Here is a 26,139-nt window from a genome sequence, read left to right on the forward strand (position 1 = left end):
TTCTTACCAGAGTGATCAGGCATTTGGGATTTTCTCTGGAGAGCCTCAGCCAAATTTTTACACAACAGAGGCTTAGCCCTCTCAAGCCCCCTACTTCAAATTGCATCACTTACAAAAGAGAAAATACCTTATAGATGTGGCTCATGATGCTAGTAAGAACCCTGTGGATTAGCCACCAGCCACACATAATTGTATCATTAAAACAGCATCTTTTCAAATCTAGATGTCTAAATATATTTGGAAGGTTTGAAGCTTTTGCTTACACTTACTAGTCAATAAAAAAGGGGGGAGAAGGGGGAACTTTTCTTACTTGTAACTAGTGCATTATTTTTAAGGAACAGGGGAAAAAAATATTAAAACCCCTCATCATGATAACGGGTCACACCCATTTGGCAATGGTCACAGCAGCTGGCCCAGAGCTGAAGCACAACGCCACAGCCAGAAGGTTAACGACGTCTCCACAGAAAGTCCTGGCACAGAAAGGTTCCCAGTCACCCTCCTGTGAGGACAAGCACTGCTCCTGCCCTGTGCTGCTCTCTAAAGACCTCCCCCTCCCCTTTCTCAAAGCTGTCAAGGGAGTGTCTGGCTGGTCTTTGTTGAAATAGGTGTTAGAGATGCTTCAGTCCCACAGTTCAGATTTCTCTCCCCTGCCCAAAGGAAGGTAGAGGACTTCAGCTGAACTCCCTGGCAGAAACAGATGTTTCCCAACAGGTCTTTTACTTGGAGGCATCCTTTGTTTGCTTTCTTAATGCCAGTTACCTTTAATCCCAAAATCACCAGGGTCCATTTCAAGTAAATCCGGAAAGGAAACCAGGATGAAACCGAAGAGGAGGAATTGCAATGCGGAGACTCGAAGTCTTACTGCATGGGAGGGTTTCAAAGAAAGAAGATGAGAGGTGTGACATTTCTGCAGTGTAATTTCGTCACACCTGAGGCACTAAGGAGCCTACTCTCTTCCCCCCTCCCCAAACCACTCACTCACTCTCAGGCCCGGAAACCCCAACGAACAAGCACAAAAGGCATCACACAGCAGACAGGTCTGTGAAACAGTGTCGCTCCTCCAGCCAGCACGCATACCCAGTTGCAGCAAGTGAAATCCGCACAAGCAACGCCTCGCCACTACCTTGCGACTGTTGTGCGCATTACTGTGTGCAGAGCGCTGAATGCAACGTATCAAAGTCATCTCTGAATGAAACCATTCAGATTCTTGAAAGGCAATCTGCGACCCAATAATTTCTCATTTCAAACTTTAAGGGCTGCACTCCTATTACTTTCAAACTGCCACGATGCAAAACAAAATTTAAAAGGTATAATTACAATTATTTTTCCTCTGCTCTGAAGGGGAAAACCACCCATATTTTAGTGGAAAAATGGCTTCATTAGAGATGGCTAAACTGAAAACATACTTTGTGCCTCAAACACCAGCACATTCTTTATCTTGGTTCACTTTCGTATAATAACTTTTGTACCTTTAGTACACAAATTGCAGTGGGAAAATCCCTTTGAAATATTTAATATAACAAAGCAAACACTGAAAAAGCATTTGTTTGGACTGTTAGCTGCTATAGAATAATTTCATGATAAACACCACGATTTATTTTCAAGAGTTAGGTGAGATGCAGTTAAGACAACTGTGAGAAGTAAGAGAACGCAGCCTTTGCTTTGTAGTGCAGGTGAGTCACAGCACAAAAACTCACCAGGTAAGAGGCATGAGCCGGTTCCCATTACACTGAAACTCTACTATATTAGATGGACCCTTCTTTTATAGGCTAGGCATTACTATTTCCATCCTGTCCTCACAGCTAACGCACTAGGGGAAAAGCAGGAAAGGCAGGCAATTGGAAGGGTAAGTTCTTGCCCCTCCGAGGAACAGCTCTGGTTTAACAAGCAAGCAAAATGCATTTTTTAACTGACTGAAGTTAAACCAACGCTGACTGCATACAAGCTCACCTTCAATTACAATTTACATTTTACCAAAAACTTTTCTCAATTACTCAATCTCTACCGTAGATTAAGAAACAAATGCAGCTTTAACAAGCTTTCAGGTCAGCTGGGATTGCTGGAACAAGTACAGGTTCATGAATTCAAAACACGTTAAGGAGGTCAAGGAGGATAAAAATCTTTGGATAGGGATTTTTGGAAGCTATAATTTGTGAGAAAAGTATCTCAAAAGCAATGCCACTTGGTTTAAGCCAATGCACTGAAAGAAATAACGGACAGAAAACATGTTTGCAAAGGATGGTTTCACAGCATCCAAAAGGGCAATTCCAGAGATAAAAAAATATCGCCTTTATATCCAATCCATTTGAACACTGTACCATTCTTTTCAGCAAATTACAGCTTCCATTGTAGAGCTGTAAATGACCAGCTCTCTAGAAAATAGTATCATTTCCTTTTTCAGTTTTTGTATTTAACAAAGACTAGAGACAGAACAGACAAAATCTGAAGGAAGAAGGGAACCAGCACAACAACGCACGAAACTGCAGGCAAGTGAAACAACCTCAAAACAAAAGAACCTTTGAACTACATATCACACTCTTCCAGCAGAAGAAACATAAATGACTAAAACAAATTTATACTTTACAGATGTTCAGTTTTATTCAAAAATTATTGCATACACATTTACAGTCACTTAAGCAGCATATTGAGTGAACTGCAAATATTTACCGTAGCCTTTTTAACCTTGTAGGTTTGCTGCTGAGGTCTATCACTTTTTTATTTCCTCTCAATACCTTTGTCTGTTTTGCTAAACTAACAGGCTTCAAATTATTAACAGTTTTCTAACAAACAATGACTGTAAACATAAAAACAGCATGCCACTTTTCCCTTTAAAGTTATGCAGTCGCGTATTTTTCTGCAATGAAGTAATGATTCATTTTTTGACAACTAGACTGAACCATGCTGTATACACAGATAGTACTTATGACTCGCTATGAGAATAACATGTTCGGATGGATAAAACGTTCATTTATGATACCTTCAATTCAAATGAACAAAACCACAGAAAAGGTGGGAACAATTCATTGTATAGTCCTTATTAGCAAGCAAGAGGCTAGGAAATTAGTAATAACAGTAGCACAGATTGAGATTTAGGAACAATTAACAGATAGGTATTTTGTAATTGTCACCGAAACTGTTTTCATCATTTTATCTGATATTAGTAATGTCTCATTTTGTCAGCACTAAACAATTAATACAGTCTCCCCAAAATAAAGGAAAATATTAATTGCTGAATATAAAATGCCTGAACATGCAGACTAATATTTATATGGCTCCTGTGGAGGAAATACAGACAGTTATTGGGCCAGAATTTCCACCTTGATATTGTCCCAGCAAGTATGATACGGATTTTTAAGTCTCTGCTTAATCAGGTGAAGAAGTTCAGAGGCATCCTAATTTGAACATGCTAGTAATATTGTGCAGGAAGGGAGATGGAGAGGTGGTAACTGGGAGTCAGAAGAGACACAGAGCACACTGCATTCAACATACTATTCCTTCCCAGAAAGAGACAGATTTTTCTGTGAAGTTTGTGGACCTTTCTGTGGGAAGGGCAATGCAATGACAGTCAAATGAACTTAATCCAGGCAGGACTGCTACACAAAATGAGGATTTAGCAGCCCTGAAACAAAACGAGGTATCCCTCCACCACCTGGCCCCACTTCCTCCCTGCCAGGATTGCACCAAGAGAGAGCGAGCAGGCGGACTACCCCCCAGCACTCTCCTTTCCTCATCTTCAAATTTATTCCCACACCAGGATCTGTGATTTACTACTAGTCAGTGCTTTCAACCGATGGATTAATTAGTAAGAGATGTTGGAAATTGTAACAATAAAGTCTGTCATTAATTGGACAAAGCGCTGGAAGTTTGATGGTTCACCATCAACGGTCAGCATTTATTACCCATCACTCTATAACAGTAACAATTATTACTCTTCTTTATTGCCCATTGGGGAAAGCTGTTCCCCAGTACCAGACAGCGCTGACTTCACAGCTATGCACAACAGGTTACCCAGCCTCACTCTATGCACAGGACAAACACAGCTGACAGGAGCTCAACTACATCAGTCCATTTCATTTTCAAATAAAGATTGAGATAAGGAAAAAGAAAGACGGACTGCACAGGAGGTCATTTCCATCTTAGAACAAAGATTATCTTGTCTCATAATTAAATGTTACGTTGTAATTTGATTAATTCTATTTTACAGGAAATAAATTAATTCTTCATCCAATGTATTATCTAGACAGGAAATGTTATCAGTCACAGACAAAGCTATTAGTCTGGTATTACTCAAAACATTTGCTAATCTGTGCCATATAGCTAAGCCTCTGAGAGATAACTGTCACTAATTTCTACTCTTTGACTTTAAAAAAAAAATCTCACTCAAGAAGCCAGTTCTTGTTTATAACATGTTTTTATACCACTCAGTGTTAAAAGCATATGTATTAAACACCTATTACTCTATCAGTGATTTTAAGTCAGGAACATTTTTAATCTGGAAATCCAACAGCATCTGTCCAAGTGCTTTGCCCTGTAAGAAAAAAAACCCAAACCAACATTTCATTTTATTATCTAAATGTAACACCTTTGTAAATTGAAGTTTTTAAAAATGGTTCAATAAGGTATTTTTCCTATAATCAGTGAATAATTCAGTATGTTTTGTAAGTTTTATGGAGTATTTATCTTTACATATATATAAATTTTGGGTGAGTTTTATCAAGCCTTGGATTGTAGGTTATCCAAAGTTATATTTACCTTTTCCATTTATTTGGCCTTCTCACTTGTGAATTAATATAATTAAGTAAGGAAAACTATACAGTTGAGTTTTCAAGCATCTAAACCTGAACAGATTGAATAGTTTCTTCAATTTATTTGGTACCTAGTGCTAAAATCAATTTATTTGGGGTTCAATTCTGCCATCAGATTCATACATAGCATCATCTTATTTGGTGAACAGTCTTCTTGACTATGCTGAGATTATTTGTACACGGAAGCATTTTTCAGCCTATGGTGGCAGAACCGTGCTTTGCTGTAGCCACAGCATTGCCACATTAAGGGATCACATCTTAAGGTTTACATGTTTCAAATATTTAATACTCAAACTGTATGCTTGCAAAAAATGTTAAGTTTCAGATTCACATAATGTGGTCAACACAAAAGATCTCCTATCCATCTATATTCCTCTTCCAGATTTATATTAATTATCAGTATTTTAATTATAGGAGTCATAGGCTAAGCTAGAGGAGTTGTCACACACTTAATGGTTCCTGCATGTACTAGGAAACACTTAATCAGAATTGTCTTGTAAATCTGCATTCTCCAAAACATGACAGACTTTTTGAAAAGCTAATTTTGCTGGTGCATCCAAAAACACCGGTAGCATATTACAAAGACCATAACTCATTTGAAGACTCTCTTAATAGTTTCTTGTGCACATCTTTTTCACAAAATATTCTAAATCAACTTTCTACTTCCCTATGTGGTTTTCAAACCTTCAAACAATTAAGTAGATAATATATGTTAACAGGAAATTAAAAGGAACTAAAAAGTCAAACTCAAAAGCTTACAGTTCCAGCCCAAAAGTCTGTTATAAAGAGACTGTGTAATACATGGTTGTAAAAGACAACTACATCAAAATCAGTGCTTTGATACATGCCTGTGGGTCACTTCTTAGGGATGCTATGCCACCACCACCAAGGGAATTCTTCAGAACAAAATTTAATCCATGGATTCCTGGCAACTCGTATCTGTAAAATAAAATCTACACGTTGTTTCTTACAAGATTATGAAAGAAACACTTGTATAGCACATCAAGCAAAAGACAGCATGCAAAAACTTCATGCTTGTGATGGCATCCCCCACTGCTGAGTCAAGCCTAAAACTTAACTGAAGATTAACTCATGGCCTTCCCTGCCTTCTTGTTCCTTCGCCTTACTCCAAATCAGCAGTCCTTAATAGCTTCAAAGTAGGACCATAAAGTAATCATTCTCCCCTCATTCAACTTCAGAACTCATTCACTTCTAATGAGGTTGTTTTCCACATTTTTTTCTAAGAGTAAAAGCCCATATAGAAAGCTCCATAGGCAAGAGGTTCAAGATCCAGTATGAACTCAGAGAGCACAGTGGGCAGAGGGAAGTATTTTTAGTATTTCCTAGTTCTGATACTGAAAGATACAATCACTTAATTCCTGGAACTCACTGTTGCTAACAAAGGCTGCCAGCTAATTGGGAAGGCATCGTTTTTGTTACTGAGAAGTTACTATGACTCACTAGATTAAACTCTCATGACCAACTACATATAATTTTATAACAAATGAAAAGTAGAGCTACATTTCAATGCTTTCTTGGAGCCATGTACTTTGTTCAGATAAAATTTTATTTTAGTGTGACAGACGATTTTTCTGTTCCATTGCCACTGTAAGCATTTTTCCATCCTTGCTTTTGACTGGTGCAGTTCCAGCTTAGAAACTTTTGTAGAAGTTTGGCAAATGGCTCTGTGTTTTCTTAACAAAGTTGTTTCAAATTCCATAAATAGGTCTATAGCATATTTCCATTTGCATCTCCTTGCACAGTTTTTCGGTGTTTTGTCATCTTCCTTGTATTCATGTTTTTCTTTGTTTTTGCTTTCATCCAATATTTTCTTTGTCTAAGGAGTTGATAGCTTTCTTTTTTTCCATAGGAAAGGATTTCATTAGAACATCAGCAAGACATGAGGAATAACGGAGAAAGACGATATCCAATTCTTGCTCTGTCTTCAGATGTTTGACTGCTGCAATTTAAATCATGCTTCCTCCAACGCCACCTATTTTTTAGTCATCTAACTGATCTTGATCTGTTTGGGACAGATTCTTCAAATCTGTCCTCTGAAATAGCTGCAATTTCTTGCAGTGCTCTTGTACAGCCAATTTTGTCACTGAGGTTTATCTTTTTCAGGTCCTTTTTAGCATTGTGAAAATTATGGCTGTTGTTGATATTCACAGCTTTGTATGCTCTTGTATCTTGGGCGTATGACCCAAACCTTTCATGGAAGGAGATGTGATCAGCCTATCGTTCTGCTGAGTGGCCTGGCAAACACTTTAGTTCTTGTTATGCTCTTGCAAGCAGTAGTCATGGTGTGTCTGCACCTGTCTCCCAGGCAAAGAGTTTTCACTCTTCCTTCTACTCTTCATTACCACGCTCTACTTTAGTATTAACATTATTAGTTGTTATTAAGAAGAAAACTGGTGTTAGCATTCTGTTGACCTTCCTTGAAAACTAGTTACCAGGCAACACTATCACGCTTAAAGGCAAATCCATTGGGAAGGCAGGAAAGTTCGATTAATCCAGTGCTCTACTAGACAACAGGAATATGAAGAATAAAGCCATTTCCACAATAAGTCATCTACATAATTTACTAAATTTAATAGTGTAATCAACTACATAGCAGGATCAGAGGACCTCACAAAATTTTCAACTAAAAACTCAATATAAATTACCAATAACCACATACCATGAGAGCTAGAGGTCTACCAAAATACTAAACTGTAAATTTTACCCTGAAAAACTGGCAAAGACTTCCAGGCAGCAAGCAATTTCACAACTGGCAGATCTCTCCATGAGAACTAGACTAATGGAATATGTATTCCAGAAGCTAATACCTCAGATCTCAAAAGAAGTTTCATGAAAATCAATTATTTAAAAAAAATCAGGAGAGATGTTGAAGAGCATACAAGAGCAGAAGCAAATGACAAAAAGAGCGGAAGAATTTCATTTCACTTTCTGCAGTAATTCTGGCAGAGGGAGTATGTAATACAAGCAACCGATCTTAATTTGGAACATCACAGAACAGCACATTCACTTCAAGTACTTTGAGGAAATGTTTACAGTGAGATACTCTAGCTAAAACTAGGATTACAAAATCATATACAAAGGACAGCATTTTCAATATTTTAAGGCCTGTTTGAAACATCTGAGCATCCAAATTATTTCTGCACAAAAAATACATTCCCACAACAAAAAAAGAAGAAAAACACTATAACCATCATAATAGTCTTAAGCAACAACAATACGTCAACCAAAATGTTGGCATGCATTTACCCAGCATAATTAAACAATTTAAGTTTAATTAACTGAGATCTAAAAAACTATTATCTAATTGTACAACTCAAAAGTTTTAAGAGCTGCTTTTATAAAGCACAGAAAACAAGTAAACCCTTCAAAGAAGACTAAGGCTGTGACAGAAAGCAATAAAACAAGGAAAATTCACTGTTCTAGCTGAATTCCTATGCTTATGCACAATGGGGTGCCTGCTTAACTACTTCCTTTAAAGTGCTGTCTGTACATATTCAAAGAAGTCAGGTTTCCCTGTGAATTCCCTGTCAAAAATGCATGGAAATAATAATGGTACCAAAATTGTTTAGTGCATTTAAATCCAGAAAAAGATAGGATTCCTCCCATCAGAGGAAAGCAGGAACTGAACCCATAGGCTAAAAGAGGTATTTGCATATGAAATATACTGTAGAGAAGTAATTTTTTCCCCACAATAAACAAACATACAAAAAAGCAATCCAGAAGCATCAGTATCCATATTTCTTGTTCTTCAGCTTTTAGTAAAAATATCCCATAGGAAGAAATCAGCTGTCATATTTTTATTTCTGAGCACTGGAATGCTCTGAAGACATACAGAAGGTAACCATATATCAGAAGATGAAAACAGCAAATTCTCACAGAATAAATTTAGTATCCTTCTTAAATGACTGACCTAATACGACTAAATGCACAGTTTCTTATTCCATTTCTTAAGATTATCAGATCTCAATTTATGAAAGTCTTGTATACAAAACATGACACAGATAACCTAGTAATAACGCAAAGGGTAAGATGGCTAAAGGAAATGAAAAAAAAATTAAAAAAATCTCTCACATGCAGTATGATCTTCTAGCTACTCACCTTACTACAGCACTGATGCTATTTTTAATGATGGTACCCATCAGAATTTGAGAAACTGACATCCTTTTCTAAACTTTGAGCAAATTTCGGTCTGAATACTGCTCTTCCTTACTCTCACTTAGATTGGTCTGACCTTTCACACTGAGCTTGTGCATCACTCCTATGCCCAAGAAAAACTGCGATTAACTGCTAAGAATGTGCTCTACATAGGGGGGGAAGCAATCACATAGGTTTGGGGTTTTGGGGTATGGAGGGAGGGGTTTGAAAGACCATCTTTTGTTACTATGTATGTGAAAATCTGGAAGTTTATGAGTTTTCAGTGTTCTCTATCAAAATAATCCCACCTTTTCTCTGTTTAGTACACCTTTTCAGGGGCTTTAATGAAAAAGAATGAAAGGCAACTGGCTGACAAATCTGAGTTCTGCAGTGAGACAGAGCCATGGTTGGTATGTTTTTAGTAGCAAAAGCAATAATTTTTTTTTTTTTAACCACTCACAATTTAAATAAAGGAAATGAAGGAAAATGAAAGAGTAAGATAGCTCTTTTTATGACAGTTAAAACAAAAAAATAAACAAGTAATTTAAAAAGAAACTATACAATCTGAAGCACATGAGCATAATCCTTATAATCCTAAATATTTCCACAAAAGGATTTATTCTTTTTCCTCAGTAGTTTTTCAATTCACTCACAGAGCTCCATTATCACATCATTAAAGGAAGCCAAACCCAGGAACAGATAATCTAATTAATCAAAATAAATTGGCTTCATCCAGACACAGCAAATTTCAACTTTTATTTATGAACATAAACAGTAGTAAGGAACAACAATAAATCAATTTCTAGAAGTATCATTAGGAGGCATGACATTTTTGATTTCTTCCCTTCTCTGCTCCAGAGGAAATTCAATTACATTTCTTGGTATTACAATTTATTAGATACACAGATTTGTTAGCACTTATGAAACAGGGGGTGAGATCTGCACTGAGCCGCTTATGAAGACAAGAACGGCACTTACAACTCAAAGATCGGGGGTTAAAAAGAGCTCAGAGAGAGCTTGGAATTAAAGCTGCACCTTTCTGACTCAAGCTCTCTGAACAAGCAAAAAGACACGTAACAGTTTATCCATCACCCATGGAAATATATAATGATTTTGGCAGAATTGCCATGTTTGTAGAATATTGACTTTGTATCAAAACAGGTTTTAGAAGACTGAATGGTTTGTTGCAATATTAAGCTTTTATTTGTTTTTTGAAGAGAGACAAAGGTTTAAAATCTGTTGACTGTTTTATCAGACATCCTTAGGAGAATGAGCCCTATTACCTCATGCTACAACAGTATGGGTCTCATTTGCCAGTCCCCAGGAAGGACCCTGAGCATCAGCCGAAGATACCATGAAAACAAAAATGTTACATATGCTGTCTGCTGGCAGAGGATATTGTTTTGTAGATGAATACCAGGTAGAAGTGTCCTGTTTAGGATGTATTCGCTTTCATATTTTAAAAACAGAAATCAGCTGTGTTTTTTTCTTTAAATTATGGCTTGGTATATGTGGCAAAAAAAGTGGGTGAGAGTGGGGTACTCAAAGGAATACTCTCTCTAAACTGATTGAACTTCATAAAGATGTTTTGCAGAGACAGGGATAGGATGAGGCATATTTCTGATGGAAGACCAGGTAAGTTTGGGCTCCAGTCTACACTGGCTATGTGAATGTCTTTCGAGGTTTTCAAACTCCCAGATCTGCAGTGGCTCTGAGGCTTGGGAAGCTTCAGTTACTAAGGCTCCTGAAGTCTCCAAATGGTTCAAAAACAATGAAAAGACATATTTCTCAAAGGACATTAGAAGTTATTTCTATTTTGTAGAGACATTCTGTACTGGAACAAAAGAAACAAATAGCCCCAACACTAATATGCTAATTCTGGGAATTTAAATGCCTTCACTAAACGGATTCACTGCCTTTGTCCAGCTTCAGGAGAAGCCCAAGTCTGTGTTCTTTTTCAGTGAGTATTGCTGAAGTTGTTATTTAAAAAGGCAAAGAAAGATATATAAAAAATATTGAAGACAATGCACACAGGTTTTCAATACTTATGTTAACATACTTTAAGATAGATACATGATGGTATCAGAAGTTACCGTACAACTGTGGACTAAGCAGCAAGCTACTCACCGTGTTACTAGTTCTTCTTCAGGTTTTTCTCGCTCTAAAAGGTGTTGGAAGTAATTCTCCAGGGCTTGAGCAGTTAAAGTTTTCTTTAGGTATGGATAGTAGAGGGGATGCCGTGCTATCACACCTGTTAGGTATAACTGGTGTTAGTTGGAACAGGAGCTGTTAAAACCAATTTGTATTTATCCTTTCAAAACTGATTTGAGGTCCTCCTCTTAACTGAAACTGTACATATGGATCCTCTTTAATGAGCTCCTGGATAAAAAAACAACAGTATGACAGCTTTCCCTCTGTCACTAGAAAGGTAGTGTGGAGCATGACATGAAAGAATGCTCCCAGACTAAGTGATTATTAGACTTTTTCTGGCTGCAAATAGTCCCTGCCACTGAAAGACACCTAAAGAACAACAACATCACAACAAACAACCCACATGCAGTTCTCTTCTCCTAAATGGTTTGCAAGACTTAGACAAGTAATCGCAATTAACCATAAGAAGCCATGATCAGTGACTGAAGGTTTGGTCCTTGCCCCATGCATGATTTCCTGACGTAAGTGTGAGAAATCACAATTGCATTTTTATTGCTGTAAATATGCTTTCATAAGCTTCAGATAACCTTATGCTGAAGCTGAGGTTGCACAGCAGGATCAGGAAAGCAGATCTGTGTCACAGGGATCCTTTTATCTGTTGACTTCAAAGCTAAATTAATCTTAGAGGTCAAGTTTGTTGTTATTGTTGTTGTTCCTTAATAAAGCAGTAGTGTCTTTGTATCTGAGGAAGTCCCTTAGCTATGCATCATTCATGATTTGGCAATGCTACATTGCAACGGTGGTCAACCATGGGGAAAGCAAAAAAAAAAAAAAAAAGAAAAAAGAGAAAAATCAACATTCCTTCATTCTTCAACCCAAAAAAGTTTCACAAACAAGGACAATAAAACTATATTCCTAAATATAAATAAACAAAATTAATCAGTTTTAGCACAACAGCTAATAGCAAATCAAATCCCAAACGCACCTTTAATTCATACTGAGCTTTGAACACCACACGCTCTCATCTTCCAACAAGTAAGAGAGCCAATTGTTGCATGCAGAAGTAAGGAATAGAAGGAATTATTAAACAATGCAAGAAGCAGCACAATCAATGTAAAGAGACTGCACACTGAAATATACCATTTGGATTAACAATATAATTAAAAACATTCTCTTACATTCAAGAACAACTTTGGTATTTCCTAACACTGTCAATGTTTTAGCCATATACATACGTTACAAAATTCATGTATGGAAATATTATACATGATCAGACAACCAAAAGATTATATTACATAACACATACACATGAAGGAGCAGCAACTAACGCATTAAGGAAACCTTAAAAAGGCATTTTTAACTTTGGGGAGCTCAACTTTGCAACCATAATCAAAGATCTTTATAGTATGACATGCAAGAATTTTTTCTTAGTACCTCAGATTTCAACAGCTGCTAAACAGAAAACTACAGTATTTCATTAGTAAAATCCTTGTTCTATACAGATAATTTTTTGTTTCAGCATGGAGACAATTAAAAAAAAATCAAGTTTGTGACAGATTTCAAAAAAATTAAAGAAGAGCACTTGATACGTAACTTATTTAAGAATCTTACATCATTTCAGAAAGCAAGAAAAAGAAAAATACCTATGTTTGCAGAGTTGCCTTTGTCTCCACTTCTGGTATAGGCAAGATCTTCTAAGCGATAAGTATGTGGACCACTTGGCAGATCTATGCAATATAAAAATGAATACATTTTAATGACAGCTACAAATAATAGTATGTTTTGAAGAAGCAACTGTCACTTTAAGTGTATACTTTTACATTGTTTGTCGTACTCCTGAAAACATGTCCAAAGCTCTCTTCCCACAGGAAAACCTAGAGAACAAGAGGTTAGACTGGGGGCCAAAATTGCAAAATTGATCCTTCCTGCTCCATCTCCCAAATCCCTTTTATCTTTTTACATACGAATGCTGTGCCAGGCATCCCCCCTTCCACCACCCTTGAATATGAAAATTCATCTTAGTCTTAGCAATGTGGTATCTCTGAAGGAGGCATAGCAGCTACTTGTCATTTCTTGACCAGCTGACAACTTTTGTCCCCTTAACACACAGATCTCTCTGGTTCCAGTGCAGGTAGAAAATACATGCAGTTTCTACTGTCCTGATAATTCTGTAATGTCTGTTTATTCTGATAAATTGTGACTGTTTTCTACAGACATTAAAATACCTTTTCAAGACAACATGTGTCTCTCAGTTTCATACGCACTATTATAACAGTTACTTATTCAGCTGCATAGAAGAAACACAAGATTTCCTTTTCAAATTACTAATTTTATAAATATCTTAGTATTATATAAGAAAAGGTCATAAATGTATGCTCTATAGGAAGACAATCTTAATTTTTTAACTTGCCGATGTCTGTGTATTGGACTTTCAAGCCTTTAGGAATATATTGTTGCACTTCATTGAACAAAGTTTATATTAAGTATTATTTTTATCCATTTACATATCAAAAAAGCAAACCCACTCCTGCCCATATCCAGAAATTCAATCTCGTGGGATCCACACAGTTTACATGTGAGGTTTGATAGTTAAGTTACACAGCACAGACCTCTTGCAATCATTGATTACCAAGAGTAGTTAGTGGACTGTCACCAAAGTGAGAGATGGAGCGGTCACTTTGCCACTGAGCTTCAGTTATTCGCCGATAGCAGCATAATACAGAAACCTGAAGCGTAGGTTATATCCCCGTTTTTAGGCAGTGAGACTCTAAGTAGTTTCCAGCCAGGTTTGCTTCTGATCCAACTTCCCTACAGCCATATCAGCTCTCCCGGCATTCCTGGCTTTTCAGTCCCAGACTCACCTACGCTCCTGACTTGCAGTAGTCTCCTCACCCCTCAGCTGCCTTCTCCTCTGTCCCCTTCCTGCCGTTTCCTCACCCTGCTGCACTCAAGGGGCAGCTCTCCCCCTCCCTGCTCCTTGGACACCCGCAGGGGGAACAGTCAGAGCACGGAAGGACAGCCTTCCTGCTTTGCTTTCTGTCACAACCTCCGGTGCTACAGCTACTGGTGGCAGCCACAGGAAGCAACTGACCAATGTCCAACGTGTTGGGGTTTTTTTGTCTTGGTTTGGTTTTTTGTTGTTGTTTTTTTTTGTTAAACACCAAACAATTCAGCCCTGGGCACATGCTCGTCAGAAAATTTCAGTCTAATGTGTTAAAAACTGTCAAATTTTAAGGAACTGAAGGGAGCGTATTGTAAACCAATTATGTTGAACAAACTTCACATTGCAAGATACAATGCAATTTGAAAATGCAGTCTACCTTTTCTGTATTGTTACTGCTTCTGCTAAGAATATACTGTGTTCTTTAGGCTTTTTTTATTATTTTAGGAAGTAAAAGACCCAACACTAAAGATATACTTTACATGTGCCACATATGCAATGCTGGCCAAAGGCAGACTATAGTAAGAAGTGCAACTACACCGATTTAAATTCAACCACAAGATACCAGTGAATGTCTAAATTACACTTAAAATCAAAATTAACACTGTGGTAAGTTCCAGTATGATCTAAATTAAAGCGCACCTACTATTAAGGCATGGATAGATAGCACTTTGTGAACCGTGTCAAGCAATGAGGTAAACTCAGCCCTAGCCAAATCGCCTTTACCTTCAACTCCTTTCTGTCCACAGAGAATTGCTAATCCTCAGACATGAGCCAGGCTGACACGCAGAGCTTTAGCAAAGCTGGGTAAGACAGAAACTATGTCCAAGTCCTACTGGCTGCGGTTTTTACTGTCCCTATCAGAAAGGGAAGCTGCAAGTCTATGGCAGTGGCAGCTGGACAGATCCCAAAAGTTCATTTGGGTATAGGGTGGTAGATACTGTGAATGGCAAAAATGCCTCACTACAACATTGACACATACCTTGTAGAGTGTATCTTAGTTCACGGTACTTGGTTGAAACAGATCAGGCAACATTTACAAGAGTAGCTTTACTAACTAACACATCTGAGTGGCAATAACAGGGAAAACAGTAACGAACAACTGGGGGCTCACCACAGCAACCTCTTCTATTGGCGCAGCTGGATCAGATCATTCTGGTCCATACACCCACACACCAAACAACAACATATTAATGTTAAACTGCTTTAACTGAGACTTAAATTTTATAGTGTAGATCAGGTCGCTGTCAAAAGACGAACTGAAAGAATGACTGTAGTTTAGTATGACACAATGGTTCTTCACTGTTAGTCATAGTAGCATGAAATTTGAAACGGTGAAAGCATACAATGAAGGAGTTAACACAGGAGGTTTGTTTTGAGCTTGATGCTCACAGTCTTTTCCATGTTCACTTCCATGAAAAATGCATGCAGCGATGTACCAAGAAAACTGTCAGAAAATATTAAAGGTGGTATTTATTTAATTGGGGAATATTATTTTTGATTAAGCGGTTCCATCAGGAAAGGATCTGAAAAAGTCCATCTAAAGCTCACTGTTCATTTTGGACAAGACTATCACACTTCATACACCACAGAAATCACCTTATTTTAAGAGGTTTTTTTCAAGACACAATTCAAGAAAAAAAACGTAGTGTTTCTTCAAAGGTCAAAGAAAGATGATGTTTAAACTGTATATGCTGTAGAAGTCTCTTCTGTCAGACATTTTACACAGACAGTCTTTGACAATCTCCCTTTAAACAAACCCAGTTCAAGACAATGTTCTGGTGTTCTCATTTATTATTACCCTAATTGATTTATCCTTCATGATCTGTTTATCAGGAAATTGTTTTCATTTAATAAACATCTTAAACAAATCTACAAAAGAATTCCCTTCAAAGCTAGGGCACATGGTAAATTCAAATTCCACCCTCCCAGAACCACATCTAGCAGCATTTTTGAAATCTATTTTCACATATTTCTCTTATCTGTTCAAAGACAACTAACAGTCCTTCACACTTGAGATAACCATGAAACTAAGAAAAATACTTCCCTCCTTACTAAATGCTGACAGAAAATGTTTTAGCAGAAGTTACTCCTTTTACAGGCTAACCCATTTGTCTATTTCTCATCCATGCTGTCCATGCGTTAAGCCACAGAAGTAGGTACTTGTTCACATACAGAAAACATTTCTATTTACAACTAAGGGCAAAAGTTTAGAGATCCTTCTCAGGGGAAACAACCAGAGGAGCTCTGCTGTCCCTCAAAAGTGGGGTTTTCCCTGAATAAAGCCTGAAGAATTCAGTACTTAAAAGCTGGTGTCAGGCATCTCAAAGTTTTCTCAAATGATAAGGTGGCAACAGGGAGTCTAATAGCTTTTCATTTCTCCAATATTTAGCACTGTAGTCACCTTGGGGGAAAAAAAAAAAATACCAGGACCTTTGCTAACCCCTTTATTAAACAGAACAATGACTTCTTATTCCTTAACTCGCCCAGTCTGACAGTGCAAATCCCCCACTGCTCTCCTGGGAACTCCCAGGTATCAGAGAGATTTTGGTGTGACATTAGATTTGCAACAGACATACGAGCTGAAGATATACTTAAGAGTTTAACTTGTTTCTGCGCGACACACAAATCATTGCACTGAAGTCATGTTTGAATAGATAGAGAAAATCAGGCATCCGGTATCAGTGACTTTCAAATGGCAATAAACACATAGTCATATGTGTATTTCAAAATTTCTCTACATGATACAGAACATTCCCTACTAACTTGTAATTCTTTGTTACACTATTCTATTACTAGTTTTGAGAAATACTACTCACCTCTATCTGGAATCCAGAATAAATCTTAACATATTGGTGCATTCACAGCATCAATTTTTTGAGTATACACAGACTTAAACACCTGAGTTACTCTTTCAGCTTTAGAATTATTTTTAGAAATACTTCTAACAAGTAATCTTCAGATACAGTCACCTGATTTACATTTGAAAATATCTACCCACAGCTTTAAACTAATTCTCTCATTTCTCTGGTGGGCAGGAATAAGGTAATAAAGATTCTGTTTAGCCCAAAATGGAATGATTAAGTGTGCTATACATTAAGAAATACTGTATATAGTTCTGCCATTAGAAAGAATATAAAAATTTTCAAGTGTCTAGCACTTTCAACATTCCATAACCAAGTACCTAGCTTGTATGAAAAACTCTGATTGAACACCTCCTTTTCATTGCAGGACATCCTGACCTGTTCCATTCAGCTCACTGGTTTGCCCTTCTTAAGTTTCTTCTTCTCTTTCTGCAGAGAATTTGGTTAGACAAGTCTAATAGCAACACAGGAATTATCATGCTGGATCATTAGCCTACTGTCTTTTCTTTAAAAGTCACCAGTTCCAGGCTGATCTCATTCTTTTTCATTTTGTGACGGCTGCCACATGGAATAGAGCCAAATTTTAATTATCTAAATGCTAAGCATTCTGTAAGTCTATCCTCCATTCTGAACACAACTATTTTGATAGAAGGTAAAACCAACTATTTCCAGGATTAACGAAGTAAGATTGCAGTATACTTTGAAACCATGTTTCAATTTCAAGCCAGCGTTCAACTGTCTTCAATTGTGTCTAAGGCTTAGGTTTTTTGAATAACAATTTACTTACATACTTGCTATAGTCACAAATACTTTTTATACTGTGTGATGCTAACCTCGTTCCTTCCAAGAACAGTAGCTTAAGTGTTTTGCAACGGACTTAAAAATATAAAGAGGTAAAACATATTTCACAGGCAAAATCTAGCACATGATCTTCCAGGACCAAGACAGCGAATGATACCTTCACAAATACAAAGATGAACATACCTTTCAATTCACTGCTGATCTTAGGTGGATCAGACGAAACAACCTCATCTGATGTAAACGTGAGATCCTCCTCAAATGTCTCAACATGCTGCCCATTTAAAAATAGGCTGATCTGGAAAAAAATACCCATTTTCAAGCCATCAAATTAGAAATCCAGTGCAATGTGAGTAAATAAAGCGTATTTCTAATTAAGTATTGATCTGGCACATTTTCAGTAACAGCTTTAGGGATAAGGTTCTGTTGTTCCTTCTTAAAAAGTCACAATAGCAATAATGATCCATTATAAAGCTAAAAGAAACCTTCGTGTAGGGAAAAACGCATAAAAATCAACAAAATAATCTATCCAGTTGGGTATGTTTTAAAGGAAGACAAACCTCTCTCTTTCCATCTCTCTCTATATACAGCAGTACTACATGGAATTTTGTGTCAGAATTCTCGACAGTTGGATCCCAAAACTTGAAAGCTTCCAGCTCTTCCATGATATAACCCCCTTCTCTTCTTAATGTCACTGTCTGTATTAATGACAAACTTCTCTTTGGATCCTATATTCATCCCATATTCATCTCCAAATAAATTTTGTGAATGCAACTTATAAAAACAAATTAATACTGGATATTTTGGGTTTATGTTGAAATGAAAATATGAACTAAAAAAATACCATGCTGTTCATCTTGCATGATGAGCTTTCCCTAACCACCCACTGCCCACCAAGAAATCTGAAAAAATACATAGTCAAGTGTGCTATTTCATTAGCCAATGGGGCTATTCACTTAAGATGTAAGCAAAGGTCTCTCTGGTTAAATCATATAGCACAATCATGTAGAACAATCAACTGCATCCATTTCATCTGCATTGGAGGACTCCAGTACTAAAGACTCAGATATACAAGCAGGTTACACTGCCACAACAAAACAATATACACCAACTTAGCTGCAGCAGTTATCAGTGCTCAGTCGTCAGCAAACGCAAGATAATTCTACTCAGCCCTCTTAAGATCATTCTTAGAGAATAGCTAATAGTGACAAAGGCCTCCAATGCTTATGCAAGAGGAAGATTAAAAAAATACAAATATTTCAGAAAAGCTGTTCTTGCCTTCAGGAGGTTTGCTAGAATTTTTCTCGCTAGGGAAAAAGTTTTAGGTTACTTTTTAAACATGAAAAACCACACATGGAAACTAACTACTAGTTTGCACTGGTGATCTATGATACAAGTCTGGACAATTGTGTAAGAGCAGTGGAAACAACAAACGAGATATTGAATCCAAACTGACACCCAAAAAGGTGTTATCAAACACAAAACAAATGAACCCACTGTGGCAATGGTAACATATCTGAAAATCTCCTTATGCAGTTTTTTTGGTTTTAGGTCAAATGCTGAACTAGAGCAACTAGACTCTTTGTAACTGAACTTCCAATCTAGAAAAGCAGTTAATTCATACCTTACTTGCTCTGTAATCTTTAGCTAGACCGTTGTTGTTAATACCTGGCTAAAACTTTGAGTCCAGGATTTGAATCACTTACACCACACTTTTACGTAACCTTTAATATTACTGCAGTACAACAGTGATAGGTCACATGGCATTTTGTTAATAGGGTGTCAGTGCATTCATCAGATTAGTTACCTAGAGCAAGGATTTTGATTTTCTGTATTGAAAAGAGTAGATGGGACAGTGCCTTCTTTCCCTGCTAAATTAGGTTACTATTTAATCTCAACAGCATTTTGTCAATTCTGGAACACAGCGCTGATGAGTAAGTTTACATTTAAATTGATGAACAAAAACAGTGGTAGGCTAAACTTCCATAAAGATAATAATTTCATATTAAACTTGGCAAAGACAAGCCATTTGTATAAAGCAAAATGTAAGGGACAATAAAAATGAGTACTTGAACTTCTTTAAACAACAAGAAAGGTGGGGGTTTTTTTAATGCTTTTCCACTATGCACAGTTTATAAACCTAGTTTTAATAACTAAATAGTATTTCCTATGTGAAATTAATCTTGAATTATTTCCCACTAATGCAGAGTACTATCTAAAGAAAAAATTAACGTTTGAGCTTATTTGTGCTAAGCACTACACGCATGTTAATAATGATACAGTCCTTTTCTGAAATGCTTAGAATACTTAAATTGATTACTGATAATCGTTCTACAAAGTTGTTTTTTTAATCAGTTGGGTTTTGTTTTGTTTGTTTTCTCCCCCCCCCTGCTTCACTTGCTGCCTCTGCTCCTAAGGCTTCCCTTCACCACCCTAAGCAGACGCCTGTCACAACACCTGTGGTCTAACACCGACCAACGTTCTGGCCTTTGGCCACTTTCTTGATGGTGAATGAGTGAGAAAGCTCTTACCGAGTGAGAAGCATCATTATTAGGATGCCTTGGCAGAAGATGCATGCAACAGCTAAAAGTCAGTTAAAGAACTCTGAACAAGAAGGGCATATACGCAGTTTTGTCTGCAGTCTCCAAAGGATAAATTAAGTATCTAATGGCATTCAGAAAAGCAGAGACCAACATTTATAAATCCAAATATTTGACGTTTTCAGTAAAACCAGTTTCCTCAAGTTTATCTTGAAGACTTCAATCTACACAGAGGTACATGCATAACAGAAAAGAAGTAGTGCTCTACCTCAACATTTCATCTTACACTGTAATTTCTCACCTAGGACTGCCTAGTCATCTGAACTGTAACTTCTCAGACTGAAAGAAACTATTGTTATGAACTGAATAGGGCCACAGAGGTAGATTTCATTCACAGGCTCCTCCACGTTACTCATCACAATAGTCTCACAGGCTTTCCTAATTTCACAGCTTTTGTAATATAGGTAAGAGCAGAAATTACCACTCCCATTTTTATAGACAGGGTATTTGGAAGGAAAAGGCCCAAGTCTCTGTTACGGTAAAACCTGTGTGAATCAGAGGAAATGCACTATTTTAATAGTTATTTCTAGCAGTATATAAAAAAAAAGTAGACTTCCCCCCAAAAAAGTCTGAAGATGTGTCCAGGTTCACAAGATTAATGTTCAACTCTCTGAACACCCAACTGCCTTCCCTTTAAAGAGGGACCATTAACTTTCAGAAAATACGTAATTTTCATACGCACTCTTTGCAAATACAGTAAGAATAATTCAAACCTACAATTTTAGGAACCTGAAAAGAGAAGTTCAGTTTTGATGCAAGATATGTCAAAATTCACAGCAATTAAAATGCAAGGTTGGCAAGTTCAACTGTTGAAAAACATTCTGTGTGAATAACATTAGTCTCTGGGAAAATATTTTTTAATCAAAGTTACCAGAATACTTTGCAGTTTTAGGACTCAAAGTAACTGAAAAATGCCAGAGTCAGCAGAATTTTTCAAATTACTTCAAAGAGAACAGCGCAGGCTTTAAGCAGTAAATCTTACCTGAACATTGCTTTTGGGATAATAGAAGAAAAATGGCTTCAAAACTGGAGACCTAGACACACAGAACAACAAGCATAAATCCATTTAACCACAAATTAATGAAGATGTCAGATCATACATCTTTAGACTATTCATACACCAGACAAACACTTTGGAAATTAAAAGCTATTTAGCCGTGATTAGCAATGGTTTTCCAAACAATTTTGGAAAGCCTGAGAAGTGCAGAAAACCTTTAAATTTCATTATTAAGTAAGATTTTGTTTAAAAAAAAATTTGCAGGGGGGAGTAGCAAAAATATTTTCTTGAAAAAGGATGCACTTCATGACATTGAAGTCCATTGCACTGTGTTTAGCCCCACATTGATACCTAGGCTAGTTACACAGAGCCACTGGAAATAAGCTACAGTTTCTTCCCCCATCTCCATATGCAAGACAGACATACTGAAGTATTTGCTTAGGGACAGGAAAGTTTTAGATGCTCTCGTGAATAAGCATGAAAAGGTGAGCATATAAATCACCAGCAGGTTTTAGCCATCTCTAGAAAAACACTGTATCAAACCAGGATTATTTTTTTTTTTTTAATATGGTCAACATTATTCTGTTTGGCTCGCTCACGTAATGGATTCATGCTAACATTTTGTAGGATGTTCTGGAACACTTGACCTCACATTTCTAGGTGAAGTGGGCTGGTACAGACATAAATTTGCTGTGCCCATATTCCAAACTAACAGGTACAAGAGAAATCTGGTCCAGAAATCTGCATGTATTGGCACATGCTTGAGCTACTGGCCTGCCATAAAGTCACATTTAAAGTTCTCCCTACAGCTCATTAAGCAAAGACATTGTTATGAACTGATCAGAGACTTAACGTAACTCATATTCAATAATTAAAGAATTTTATTATTTGCATACATATTTTGTAGCACTCACTATCATCTTGTTATCAGTTATTAAGCATAGTGTGCAATGGAAAGACTTTAGTTGCTTCTGTGGTTGCTGTTTCAAGGTGGGGAAGTTGTGATAGTGAGTGGTAGGAACACCACCATCACATGTTATAAGAAGTTAATGATCATAAGTTAACTTACACTCTGGGGCGCCCTCCAACAATTCCAGTGAGGCCAGGTGCTGGAAATGGAAATTAAATTCACAAAAGAACTGTTAAAGCCATCTTCGAAACACTAGAGCTCATAGCTTACCATAGCTTGAATCCTTCCTATAATGCAGATTTAATAAATATGGGGAAATATCTAGCAAATTACATAGGTTCTCATAAATTAATAAAACTGAATACTTTATATAACAGTTGAAAAGGCAAAACATGTAAAAGGTACTGTGAGTTTTAACAAAAAAAGAATTTCTTTCAAAATATGCAAAGTATAAACTAATATGGAAGAAGAACCTAAAGATTATTTTGTATACCAATGCCAGTCAGGTGATACATTTGATAGAAGAAGAAGTTAGCTTTGGGTTTTTTGTTGCTGTTTTATTTACTTTTAAAGAGGGCAGAGAAACAATTCTGACCTGAACCATGGTTTGTTTTAGTATGTGTTTAATATGACTTTTCTTATTAGATTAACTGTTTGAGATTAACTTGGCATCTTTCTCTTTAGCCTTATCACTGTCTAACTTCACTTTTTTCAGGTGCTGGGTACTGCAGATCCCATTCTCTCTCTTTGATACATAGGTAATTTAGAGGCTTAAGTCACTAGCATGATCCTAGATTTACAGTAAGTCAGCACTGTGATTAGACTCTTGTTAATTCACAGTTATCAGGTTGCCAGGCTTTACTACCATTAAACCCATCTACCCAGCTCAGTATCTCTGAAAGAAACAGTTCTGCTCTCCTCATCCTGAGCACAGCTTCTCACCCTTCTTTCTAGCATGGATAGCATGCGTACACAATACATCAGAGCTCCATATGGTATTGCACGGGAAAGAAACTGTAAAGTACATACATTAAATCAGTCTAGGAATTAACAAGTGTGTTAAGCAGATCCTTAGAAATAAATGCTGTGGAAAGCTGCCCACACGGTATATTTACCCAAATTAATCCTGGCTAAAATGGGCTTCATGCTTCCTGCAGGTATAAATTCTCTGTTTGTGCTCCAAACAGATGAAAGGCCACGTAACTGTGCCGTTGTGGTACTAAGCTCACACTGATAACCTCTACTTCTCAACAGACTTTTTTAGCTTGCATTCAGTGCCTTGGTAATGTAGACGCATACCAGTGGCAGCATAGATGATACAACATCGCATAGACTAGAGTCTTGCCATATTCACATTCATTGAAGTGATTTCCCTCAGATAGTGGTTAACAAGGTATTTTAATGAAGTTTTTGAAGAGGGATGCTGTTACGTAGTCCTTATCTTGATCACACTGCTCTATAATTGGAGACACATTTGGAATCAACAAATCTAAAATTCAGTACACATCTGAATGACTGATTCGGAGATGGTAATTAGAGTAACTAAACCTGAAGTTATGGAAGAGGTCTTTTGCCTAAGGCTAGTCCATATTCACTCTGCCAGCTTGGCCAGTGTGCTACTACAGTACTTGCACATTATAACTAATTCACAAGATAAACAGACTTCACTGACTATATTTTTAGCCAGAGCCTGAAAAAACAAACCAACCAACCTCAAACCACAGCAACCTTTAGAAAGTGCTACAGTTGAGAACAATTGGAAGGGATTAGGGGTGTTAGCATTAACTCCCCCTCTCTCCCAAAAAAAGCCTGTGATGTTTTTAGTATAGGAAAAAAGAATGCCTTCAACAACAACAAAAAAGGCATGAATAACCACCTCCCTACCCACTAAGTTCTGCTGCAAAAAATGTGGTAGTGGATAGAATGTGAAAGAATCCATTAGTGTTACACAATTTTAAATGATGCAGTGAATATTCAGCCCGTGCAATCTTTCAAGCAGAAAACTGCCATTCAACATTAAAACCAACTGCAGTAACTTTATTGAATTATGCGCCTAGTTTGTTTATTTAGGTTGTTGGAGGACGAGGCTGGATGTGGTAAGGGCATGTTGAAAATATAGGTTCAGAAAGTTAGTTAATTTAAATTATCTGTGGATTGTCCCATGGCTCACTTCCTGCTAGGCAGCTGATCTGCTCATTAAGGATACCAGATTTTGCTCAGACATCAATTTCAACTTCCTGAAAGCTCTCAAAGAAAGCTCTTCACTTGCCTGCTCTCATACAATGGAACTTGGCTCCTACAACAAAGCAGTCCTCTAAACACTGACAAGAAAACAATCCATCTAAGAACAACCACTGCTCACACCTCGAGGCTATGATAACCTACTACTGCTGCTTGCTCTTGCTAGTCTTGCGAAGTTCTCCAGCATAAGCTACTGCAACAGTAGATCTGTCTCTGGAGATACTACAGCTACCCCTGCACATAAATGCAATTGCAGAGCAAAGCTACACCAATATCCGAGTTGCAGCTTTATTCATTTCTATCTTACAATTATTCAATCCATTGTTTATGTTAAGTAAGATGGGAGCACTTGTAAGTACAATTTCATTTTAACTATATGCAATTCCTATTTAGACTTCAGGCAGAGATGAAGAAGCAAATCTTAAATTGATTATGGCTTATAATCCGTGATTTGTCATTTGTCTAAACAGCACTAGAGCACACCACCTCACCTCAATCCAGGGCTCAGATCCCCATTACAATTCTCCAGCAAAACAAAGAAGGCAATGGAAGGTGAAGCACAACCAGGTTAACAGTGAGCTTTTCACTGTGGCCAGACTTACTTCTGCTAAGTTAATTGTGATCTCCTTAGATCAACTGTTGGCCCAAGACATCTTTTTTTAAGAAGATCTACTCATGCTGTACTTTATGCTTACTTTACACTGATTGCTTAAATATCTGCGCAGATGACCTCCCTCCTTCCTTTCTGGAAGAAGACTTATCTTTACCTACAATTACATGAATGATTTGTCATACTTGTGGAGAGTATCAATCAGGCCGCAGTATCAAGTTGATAAGATTATCAGCTAAATTGAAGCTGCTGATCTCCCTTCCCAGAAACTTTACATAATCACTTTTTGCTATCACAACTGTGTTCATTAGTTCCTCAAGACAGACAAAGTATCACTAAGCACAGTGTCATCCTGTCTGCCACCAGTCACCCTCCTGAACAAGTTGCTTCGCTTCAAGTTGATGAACTACTCACCACCACTATCTGCCCGTTTGTGCCTCAGAATAGCATAAAGCTGATGCATTGCAAAATGAGCTGAATGCCTGTAAGTTGGAGACCTTCCTTTCAATCTATTTATATTCTGTTCATGCTCATCTGTAGGTACAGTATTTGTCTGGTGCAATCATCACACTGAATATCATATTTATTTTGCTCCAAGTGTGTATGATCCAAAAGCCCACCATTTCTGAGAACATTTTCCCTCGCAGTACCTGAGGACCTAGCCTGGTAACTCCAGATGGCTGGGCATTTAAAAGCAAGGAGTCAGTACTGGGGAATACAACACTTGAATTTCAGTGATTTCATTAACTCCCAAATATATGGCATGATTGGAGAAATGTCAGGCACTAAGTCCACTAGTTTTACTTCTTTCTAGGTGACTAAGCACTGGTATAGGACCCTTCCTTTGGATTCTGTGCTTAAAGGCTTGAATCTACACTGACTCCAAAATAAAGAATCAATTATTATTTAGCAAATGCTTCTCTTTGGTTAATCTGCACAATTCTTCATATAGTCTTAACCTGTCTTCATTTTATGACTCTTCCCTCTAGTCAACTTTCAATCTTACCCATTTTCTGCCCAATTACCTTCGGAAAAACAAACCATCATCCTCTGTGTGTACATGTATG

At 37.2% G+C, this 26,139-nt stretch overlaps 1 protein-coding gene across 1 annotated transcript in view; it reads right to left on the bottom strand.

Annotated features, from left to right (window-relative positions):
- Positions 1 to 2,578: 2,578 nt before the first annotated feature.
- Positions 2,579 to 26,139, bottom strand: part of LOC104258444 (uncharacterized) — a 65,836-nt gene continuing 42,275 nt past the window's right edge. The window contains exons 14-20 of the mRNA XM_059818209.1: positions 22,381 to 22,420; positions 21,297 to 21,348; positions 17,901 to 18,012; positions 12,755 to 12,838; positions 11,088 to 11,211; positions 5,654 to 5,744; positions 2,579 to 4,528 (exon numbers count right to left, since the gene is read on the bottom strand). Of these exons, the coding sequence (XP_059674192.1) occupies positions 4,454 to 4,528; positions 5,654 to 5,744; positions 11,088 to 11,211; positions 12,755 to 12,838; positions 17,901 to 18,012; positions 21,297 to 21,348; positions 22,381 to 22,420 (578 nt within the window). The 3' untranslated portion in view covers positions 2,579 to 4,453. The remainder of the gene's footprint in view (positions 4,529 to 5,653; positions 5,745 to 11,087; positions 11,212 to 12,754; positions 12,839 to 17,900; positions 18,013 to 21,296; positions 21,349 to 22,380; positions 22,421 to 26,139) is intronic.

This window comes from Gavia stellata, chromosome 5 (genome assembly GCF_030936135.1).
Source record: "Gavia stellata isolate bGavSte3 chromosome 5, bGavSte3.hap2, whole genome shotgun sequence".
Lineage (NCBI taxonomy): Eukaryota > Metazoa > Chordata > Aves > Gaviiformes > Gaviidae > Gavia > Gavia stellata.